General features: G+C 45.9%; 1 protein-coding gene across 2 annotated transcripts in view; it reads left to right on the plus strand.

Moving 5' to 3' along the window:
- The window catches only part of DRC1 (dynein regulatory complex subunit 1), a 59,400-nt gene that overhangs the window by 14,646 nt on the left and 34,745 nt on the right, over positions 1–10,009 (plus strand). For both annotated transcript variants that reach the window (XM_017545536.1, XM_017545537.1), the window contains exon 2: positions 1,307–1,394. In XM_017545536.1, the coding sequence (XP_017401025.1) occupies positions 1,307–1,394 (88 nt within the window). The remainder of the gene's footprint in view (positions 1–1,306; positions 1,395–10,009) is intronic.

Here is a 10,009-nt window from a genome sequence, read left to right on the forward strand (position 1 = left end):
TAGCCCTTGAAATGTCCGAAACCTTATCATCCCCATCCCCGCCCCTCACCCCCACTCCCAAGGTGGTTTTTCGGGTATAAAAAATCATGGCACCCTCCTTTTGCCACCACAGGTTGGAGAGACGTGAGTCCTCTGTGGTCGCCGGCATAATAAATGACCCTGCAATCTGGCATACTTTTGTCTTGTGGTAACTTTCTACGCTCCGGTCAAATACAACATTAATATGTATGTAGAATGTTTCCATGCTCTTGCTAGTATAGTCAGTGCTAGAATCATCTTTCTTGTACATTCATATTTATTTATGTACTTGTGAAGGCTTTCTATAAAAAATTCCTAAAGATAGGATTGTTGGGTCAGAGGGGAGGCACTTTTAAGTTTTTGACAAATCTTGCCAAATTGCCTTTTAGACAGATTTTTACACTTTACATTCCCACCCTTGGAGTGTGGAAAGTTGGGCTCCCACCTGTTATTGTCAACCTTTAAAATCTTTTTTTAGTCTGATAATAGGGTAATGATGACTCACAGGGTTTTTGTTCTCTGATTATATGTGAAGCTGACTCTATCTTCAAATGGCTATTTGCCATTTGTATTTCTTCAGGAAATTGCCTGTTCATATCCTCTGCCCGTTTTTCTCTTTGGTATTTTGTCTTTTGTGTATTAATTTGAAGGAGCCCTTCCTATTTTATGGATAGTAAAACTTTGTCAAATATCTTTTGCCAGTTTATCCCTTGACTTTCACGGATTAAATTTCTATATTTTACAAAGTAAAATCTCTTAATCTTTTTTTTTTTCTGAGTTTGATCTTATTCAAAGATGGGTTTTCTATGCTAAGATTGTATAGATATTCTCCTGTATTTACTTCTAGTGTTTCTTATGACTGTGGTTTTAAAAAATATTTAATTTTTTCTTTATGATAGAGACAGGGTCTCTCTATGTCTCCCAGGCTGATCTCAAACTCCTGATTTAAAGCAATCCTCCTGCCTTGGCCTCCCAAAATGCTGGGATTACAGGGGTGAGCCACTACGCCTGGCCAATATTTAAATTTTAATCCATATGGAATATATATTTATATATGAAGTACAATGGAACCATTATTATTATTGTTGTTTACATAAATAGAGGTGGGGTCTTGCTATGTTGGCCATGCCAATCTTGAACTCCTGGCCTCAGGCAATCCTCCTGTCTTGGACTCCCAAATTGTTGGGATTACAGGCATAAGCCACTGTGCCCAGCCAAAACCTTTAAATATAGAATTTAAGTACAAGAAATAACTTCATTTTTTCTGTATTTCCCCCCCCCCCCACAGGGAAGCACTTGGAGAATATTTAGATGGGAAGAAGGAGAGTGAGGAGGATCAAAGCAAGAGCTACAAACAGAAAGAAGAAAGCAGATTGGTATGAACTGGTTGGCAAATGGGCTCTGGAAGACTAGTGAGCTGGGTGACGTCATGGTTTTCACACTGAAACTGGAAGAAATCATAAGGTCGATGTTGCTGTCTCTAGGCAGAATGGAATAAAACCTTTCCCATTTGAGAGCTCTCTAGGAGTGAGCTTTCAGGTGACAGTTTCTTATATTTTGCTGTCTCTTCTCTGCTCATGCACTTTTAGTGGTATTCACTCTTCATAGGATCAAGTCCAGATGTTTTAGCCTGGGCATTCAAAGCCTTTGATAGACTGTTCCTGTTTTAATTTTCCAAGCATATCTCCCATTCATTACCTTATTTGGGCCTTCTGCTTTGGAGAGGCGATCTGATCCACTCACTCCCCTCCCGTGGGGCCTTGTTCATCCTTGCTCTGTGCCTTTGATCATCTGGAATGCCAGGGCCCCTCAATTCTCCTCCTTTTCTCTCTGCTCATCTGACCACCTTTCCTTTTTTCTTTTCCTTTTTTTTTTTTGAGACAGAGTGTTGCTCTTTCACCCAGGCTGGAGTGCAGTAGCATGATCTCAGCTCACTGCAACCTCCAACTCCTGGGTTCAAGTGATTCTCCTGCCTTAGCCTCCCGAGTAGCTGGGACTGCAGGCAAGTGCCACCACGCCCAGCTAATTTTTGTATTTTTAGTAGAGACAGGGTTTCGCCATGTTGGCCAGGATGGTCTTGATCTCCTGACCTTTTGATCCGCCCACCTCAGCCTCCCAAAGTGCTGGGATTATAGGCATAAGCCACCGCACCTGGCTTCACTTTCCCATTTTTAACAACCCTCTCAAGACCCAAATCCTTCTTGGATTCTTCCTCAGCCCTGCCTGAACTCCCTTCCTCCACACATTGAATACTTCCTGTCTGTGCCATTCTTTTCATTTTGATAGTTTTCTGCTGCATATGACTTTTCAGATGTGTGTGCCTGCAGTGTCCGCAGCGAAACTGTATGTACTGTGAGAATGAGAGCCTCTTCTTGTAGCCGTGGAGTAGTGTGTAGCTTGTATTCAGTAGACACAAAAAAGAAAATCATTGATTACTCTTATGGCAATGAAACAGCTCCTGGGATGCTTAATAAAGACTTGGAAAAGGAGGTGCAGGAGGGATAAACAGCAGCTCAAAACAGCAGACCAGAACTGACGACATGCTGCATTTCATCAATGCTAAGTGAAAGGCAAAAATGGTGATACCGTGTGAACTCGGAATATGGAGAGGAGCTCACCAAGCTGGCCTGGTCAGGGCAAGTTCAGTGGAGAAAATGGGATTCAAGTTGTCTTAGAAAAATAGTTGCAACTTTTCATAGCAGAGAAGAGAGAGATCATTTCTGGTGGAAAAATACTCAGGTTGCTGAACATGATTATAGAGCATAGAGGTATATAGAGAGATCATTGAATACCTTGTACTGTGTGAGGGATCAGATATTTTACTGTGGAAAAGATAACTGGACTGATGGGGTTCTTGTTCCTGATCTCTTACCTTCTGCAGAGTAAATGGTTCATGTCACCTTTTTGTACTTAGTTCTCTTCATTTAAAAGTCAGTGAGCTCAGCCGGGTGCAGTGGCTCACGCCTGTAATCCCAGTACTTCGGAAGGCTGAGGCGGGCGGATCGCCTGAGGTCAGGAGTTCAAGACCAGCCTGGCCAACATGGTGAAACCTCATCTCTACTAAAAATACAGAAGTTGGCTGGGTGGTGGCACACACCTGGAGTCCTGGCTACTCAGGAGGCTGAGACGGGAAGATTCCTTGAACCCTCAGTGATCTGAGATTAGGCCAGTGCACTCTAGCCTGGGTGACAGAGAAAGACTCTGTCCTGATCTCAGCATTTCTGTGTAGGACAAAAGGATATTTGATTTTTCTTTTTTTTTTTTTTTTTGAGACGGAGTTTCTCTCTTGTTACTCAGGCTGGAGTGCAATGGCGTGATCTCGGCTCACCACAACCTCCACCTCCTGGGTTCAGGCAATTCTCCTGCCTCAGCCTCCTGAGTAGCTGGGATTACAGGCACGCGCCACCATGCCCAGCTAATTTTTTGTAGTTTTTAGTAGAGACGGGGTTTCACCATGTTGACCAGGATGGTCTCGATCTCTTGACCTCATGATCCACCCGCCTCGGCCTCCCAAAGTGCTGGGATTACAGGCTTGAGCCACCGCGCCCGGCCTGGATATTAGATTTTTTAAAATGCTGATATACAGTTCACCCTGAGCACTTCCTAATTAAGTGTAAACCAGAGTATAGGCCGTGGCTTGCTCTCAGGCGATGGGGCCGGTGGAGGCGGTGGGTCCCTGCTGGGGGGCTGGGCCCTGTAGTGCCTGGAGGGCCGCAAGTTCAAGTATCTGATGAAGAAGCACTCGGTGACCATCGGCCTCAACTTGTCGCAGGGCTCCATGGACATGAGCTTGGACCACTTGGGCTTCATCTCGCAGCAGGTGCTACCTCGAGATCCTCACGCCCCTGGGCAGTGGTGGCTCCTAAGTGCGCTGCCGGGGCCAGAGCAGCATGTTCATGGACGGCGTGTTTCCGAGGTGCCGCTCGCTGCAGCTGCTGCACATGTGCATCTTCAGGTTCCCGGGCACAAACACCAGGATAACATTCACTGCCTTGTCCAGCCTGAGTCTCCAGTGAAGGTTGGGCAGCCACACTCTCGCCCAAGACACTCTGGCCCACCTCATCAGCCCTCTGCCCTCCCCCACAGGAACCATCAGTGCTGCAAACTCCTACCCCTCCAGATCCCAGGGAGCGGGGTCTTCACGGTAGAAGGTGGGCCGAGTGATGCCATCTGACCTCCATTTAATGGCTGACAACTCGCAGCCTGAACATGAAAAGGAAGCTTCAGGTGGAGACAGCCTGAAGGATGATTCGAAGCCACCTTACTCCTGTGCACAGCTAATAGTACAGACAATTACAGTGGCTCCTAACAGCTCACCCTGAACGGAATTTATACATCAATAGAAATTAGCCCTACTATAGGACTGCAGACAAGGGCTGGCAGAATTCAATTCACTGTAGCCTCTCTCTGAATTGTTATTTCATCAAAGTTCTGTGTTCCCAGGAAGAACCAGGCAAAGGCTCATTCTGGAGGATAGATCCTGCTTGTGAAAGCAAATCAATAGAAGAGGCTTTTAGGAAAGACGGCCTACGGGCCGTCTGGATCGCTCTCTTCTAGGAGTGTCCCAGCCTCTCCCAGTCACGCTGGAGTGCCGTCTGGAGTGCTCACTCTAGTGGCACCCAGACCCCTGAGAGCCTTTGGAGACAAGGTTTGCCAGCCCCCCTGGCACCACACACCTCAGACTCGCTGTCATCCAGGAATCCCCATTTGCCCAGAGTGTACCAGGACCACCTCTGTCCAGTCAGCCAGTCTTAATCACCGTCCAGCAGCAGCCATCAAGCCTGTCACCTACATCGTAGCCACCCCAGTGACCACTCGACCTCCTAGCCACCCATTGTGCAGACAGTTCATGTCGTCCACCAGATACCAGTGGTGTGGCCGGACTGGCCCCAGCAAATATGTACACTGTCTCTGGACAAGCTGTGGTCACCTCAGCAGCTGTGCTGGGAAAGCCCCAGGAGAACGGAGATCACAGGGAAGTCAAAGTGAAAGTAGAGTCTATTCCCGCCATTAGCCGTGCCACGCTAGGCACTGCTAGCCAGATCATCCAGACGGCACAGACCACCCTGGTCCAGATGGTGACCATAGTGCAACAGGCACCTCTGGGTCTACCCATAAAAACTGTAACACAAAACGGCACTCACGTGGTGTCAGTCCCCACTGTGGTCCACGACCAGGTGAACAATGCAGTGGTGGGTCCTTTGCACCTGTTGGTGACACACACGTCCACATCAGCCTCCCTGCCCATACAGTGCCAGAGCAGTGACCAGCAGGAGCAGCCAGAGCTGAAGCAGATCAAGATGGAAGATGGCGAGAGCACTGTCATGGCCCTGAGTGTGGACATGCCACCAGCAGCTGTAAGGGAAAAGGGTGTCCAGAACCAGCTACTGAGAGAGCTTTTCTTGAACAATATCAACTTTCTGGTGCCAAAAGGAGACATTGCCTCCCACTAGCTCTCAGTGGATGCAGGGCCCTGTGGTTGGACTTCACCTCTCAGTACTGAAAACACAAAACTCAGGTGGCCTTAAAACTGCTTAATTTAAAGACAGAAGTCACACTTGAACAAAAACCACACACAACAAAACCTGATTTTGGAGACAGTGTCTCCCCCACTGAGCACCTGCGGGTCTGCTGCCTTTGGGTTCAGCTTTTACCTACGAATGAGACTCTCGGTCCTCCTGCGAGGACCACGCATCGCTGTGTGGGGATGGGCGTCAGCGCCTGCTGCAGGTGGGTCTCCCAGTACTAGGCCCTCAGGACGTGGGGGGAGCTGTCCCCGCCGCCCTCACAGGACCCGCCAGGCAGCAGAGACAAGACAGTGCTTTCTTGCTCACATGTGGAATTCGAGTATTTTGAGGTGTACTTTCTTTGCAAAATAATGGGGTTTGGGGCATTTCACATCACTCCCTTTCTACTCAGACTTTTGGAATCACACAGGACCTTTCAGTGGAATCATTTGGGAAAAAGACACAATGTAGTTTTTTGTTTTCAGCCTAGAATGATTTCCTTTTGTCTCTCTTGTTAAAGTTCAGATGAAGCTACTTTGTGGCATCTGCACATTTCCACGCTACAGTTAGCTGCCTGATGAATTTCATCCACCTCCATTTCAGCGTGTGGGTGGCGTGGACAGGTGGACGGATACTGTGGCCACTTGGAACCCTGAGAACCCAGCGAGGAGCTGGTGCTGGGAAGGAACTGCCCGGACTCACCGAGCTGCACTTAACTGTTCTCTTTCTGGCTGTTTTTGTTGTTTCTTTGGGTTGACTTTGTCCCTGGCAAAATATTCCACTCTAAGTAAAACAAGTCTCCTAAGTATTGTTTATGTTTAAAACGACAAAACCATTACTACTTCATTTGGGAAAAAAGATTCAGCCTTTTCTCACAGGCCCTTTTGAAACTAAGATCCCAGGTCTCTCCGTGGTATGTTTGTATTTTGGGTATCATCCCCGGCTCTGGGTGCCCTCTGACCCGACGTCATCTCTTCAGCATTGCAGTTTTCCCACCCACGGTGAGCAGCCGTCATAGTGGAGGAGGGTCCCAGCAGTGCCCTGCAGGGGACGTCTGGGGCATTTCCTGACTTGTGGAAGGAAATGTCTCTGACCTTTCAGAACTGAACCTAATCCTGAGGCTGACTCCTCTACAGAAAATGAAAGGCGAGGAGAGGGGTGAGGGAATGAGAGTGGGAGGTCCCTGCACCTGCCCGGCTCCTTGGGAAGAAAACCGCTCGACTTTCCCAAGTGCGCCAGCTCAGGGCTGAGCAGCAGTGCACATGGAGAAAGGGCGTCAGCCTGATGCTGAGCTTCTTAATGTCATCATCATAACATTATTTATTTAAATGTAGTTATTTTGGTATTTATTATTTTTAGAGAGGAAAAAAACCTGTTTTTTTTTTTTTTCCTGGTGGGATGAAATTGGGATGAAATGGCTCAGAATGGTATATTTAGGCAATTTAAAAACATTTATTATTTACATAAAGACCAAATATGATTAATTGGTTCCGTGAATTGTGTGTTGGCCCTCAGCCTGGGGCTGTGGCAGCGTCAGTGCAGTGACACACATTGAAAGTATGAAATTATGGCACACTAGCTGGATTTTAACTCAGCCGTTTAAGAAATAAAAAACAAAACCATGATGAGACTGAAACAAAACAAACCAAAGCAAAAAACCCAAAGAGATTGTGATATTGTGCTGGCCTAGAGCCAGAACCTGAGCAACGCCATTTTTATAAAATGCAAAACTGTTTTTTAAATAAGTTGCAACGGCTGCCCCATTCTCCTCACAATAACTGCTGGCCTTGGCTTAACTAAGATCTGTAACTTCTATCACTACCCAATGTGTAAACAAATGCTTATCTTGACTTCTGTAAACCACTGAAGTACCAAACAGAATGACAAAAGTCCCCTGGCCCTTGGAATGTCCGGAGACCCCCACCCTCCTCTCTGCCCAGGAGGTGAATTACAGAATCCCCTGGCCCTTGGAATGTCTGAAACTTTTTCATCCCCATCCTCGCTCCTCACCCCCACTCCCAAGGTGGTTTTTTGGGTATAAAAAGTCTTGGCACCCTCCTTTCGAGGCCACAGGTTGGAGAGACGTGAGTCCTCTGTGGTCGCCGGCATAATAAATGACCCTGCAATCTGGCATACTTTTGTCTTGGTGCTAACTTTCTACGCTCGGTCCAGTACAACAAGATAATATTGTTTTCATTAGCAAGTTTTTTTTTTTTTTATTTCTTTTTCCTTTTTTCTTTTCTTTTTTTTCCCCCTCTTCTCCCTCTGATATTATCATTAGCAGGTTTTGAAAGTTCCTTTCACTTAGGACTTAAATAGTGAAGAGCCTTGGCATCAAGGAGAAATGTACACAAAAGATGCTCCCTTCCTCAAGATTCGGGTATTGATGATTAGTTCTGACATAAGATCTGGGCAGGCTGGGCCCCACCCTTGACCCTGCAGTTTATGATGTTTTTAGTGGTCATTATTTTTGTGTCTTGTTTAACCTTTGTCTACTTCATATTTATGAAGACAGTCTTCTATGGTTTCTTCTAGAAGCTTTATTATTCTACCATTTACATTTTGGCCAGTGACCTATCTGTAATTGATTTTGTCTACCATGTAAGGGTAGGGTTCTAAGTTTGTTGTTATCTATATAGATTTTTAGTTGACTCAGCACCATTTACTGAAAAATTCCCCTCTCCCCACTGCATTGCTGTGCACCTTTGTCATGAATGAGGTGATCAGGTATGTGTGAGTTTGTTCCTACATTCTCTGTTTTCTTCCTTGATATTTATGTCTGTCTGTATTATTCCATTCTCACATTGAGAAAAAAAAATACTTGAGACTGGACCCTTTATAAGGAGGTTTAATTGGCTCATGGTTCTGTGGGCTGTACAAGAAGCAAGGTGGGCTCTGCTTCTAGGGAGGCCTCAGGAAGCTTCCAGTCATGACAGAAGGCAAAGGGGAAGCAGGCATCTCACGTGGCAGGAGCAGGAGTGAGAGAGGGAGCACAGAGAGGTGCCACACACTTTGCAACGGCCAGATCTCGCGAGAACTCACACACTATCATAAGAACACCAAGAGGATGCTGCTAAACCATGAGAAATCCACCCCCATGATCCAATCATTTCCCACCAGGCTCCATCTCCAATTTTGGGGATTAAAATTCAACATGAGATTTGGGTGGGGACACATATTGAAACTGTATCACCAGCTTTGTGCTGATTACATAGTTTTAAGTACTGTAGCTTTAGGACGGTTCTTAATATGCTGTCTGGTAGGGTAAGTCCCCGGACTGTGTACTTTCAGATAGTCTTGGCTATTTTTTTTTTTTTTTTCCCCGAGACAGTCTTGTTCTATCATCCAGGCTGGAGTGCAGTGGTGCAGTCTTGGCTTACTGCAACCTCCGCCTCCCAGTTTCAAGGGTTCAAGTCATTCTCATGCCTCAGCCTTCTGAGTAGCTGGGATTACAAGCATGTGCCACCATACCCGACTAATTTTTGTATTTTTACTGGAAATAGGGTTTCACCATGTTGGCCAGGCTGGTCTCGAACTCTTGGCCTCAAGTGATCCTCCTGCCTCAGCTTCCCAAATTGCTGGGATTACAGGCATGAGCCACTGCGCCCAGCCTTGTCTTAGAGATTCTTGACCCTTTGTATTTTCATATACATTTTAGAATCAGCTTGTCAATTTCTACCAAAAAAACCTGCTGTGATTTCAATTGATTGTATTGAATTTATAATCCATGAGAGGTATTCTTTAATTTGGCTCAGCAATGTTTTACACTTTTTGTTCAGGTTATAATGGTTCATTGGTGGTATATAAATGTATAGTTGATTCTAATACATTGATATGGTATCCAGTCACCTTGCCAAATTCACTTGTTAATTCTAATAGTTACCTTTGGCTTCTTTTGGATTTTTTTTTTAACATATGTAATCATATCGTCGGAAAATAATGAGTTTTATTTCTTCCTGTCTAATTTTTATATCTTTTATTTCTTTTTCTTCCCTATCACATTAGTTGGATGCTCCAGCTCATTAAATAGAAGTGGTGATGATGAGGGTCTGGGCTGTGTTCTGGATTTCCTGTGGATGCATCCCCTCAAGTAGACTTGCCTCGTGTCCCTTCAAACCCCCATCGTCTTCTCTAGATCACTGAGTCCCATGGGAGCCAAAATTCCCTGCCCGAATGACTTTGAGCCTAACTTCAACCTGTGTGTGCCTCTTCCCAGAGTCTGTCTTCCTCAAGGGCAGATGAGGCCATTGTTATGCAACCCCTGGGCCTGAAGGATGGCCACAGGGTATAGATGGAGCTTGGATGTGTAGTCTGGAAAATCCACATGGCTGCAGGACAGCTGGGGGTGGGCTGGGAGCTGCAGCCAGAGGCAGGCTCTCCCTTAGCTACCCAGTTACGAGTAGAACTCTGAGGTGTATCTGAATTCAAACTAAGACTTTTAAATTGTATAAAGGTATTGAGATAGAAGGATATATATATATATA

This window comes from Cebus imitator, unplaced genomic scaffold (assembly GCF_001604975.1).
Source record: "Cebus imitator isolate Cc_AM_T3 unplaced genomic scaffold, Cebus_imitator-1.0 Scaffold180, whole genome shotgun sequence".
Classification (NCBI taxonomy): domain Eukaryota; kingdom Metazoa; phylum Chordata; class Mammalia; order Primates; family Cebidae; genus Cebus; species Cebus imitator.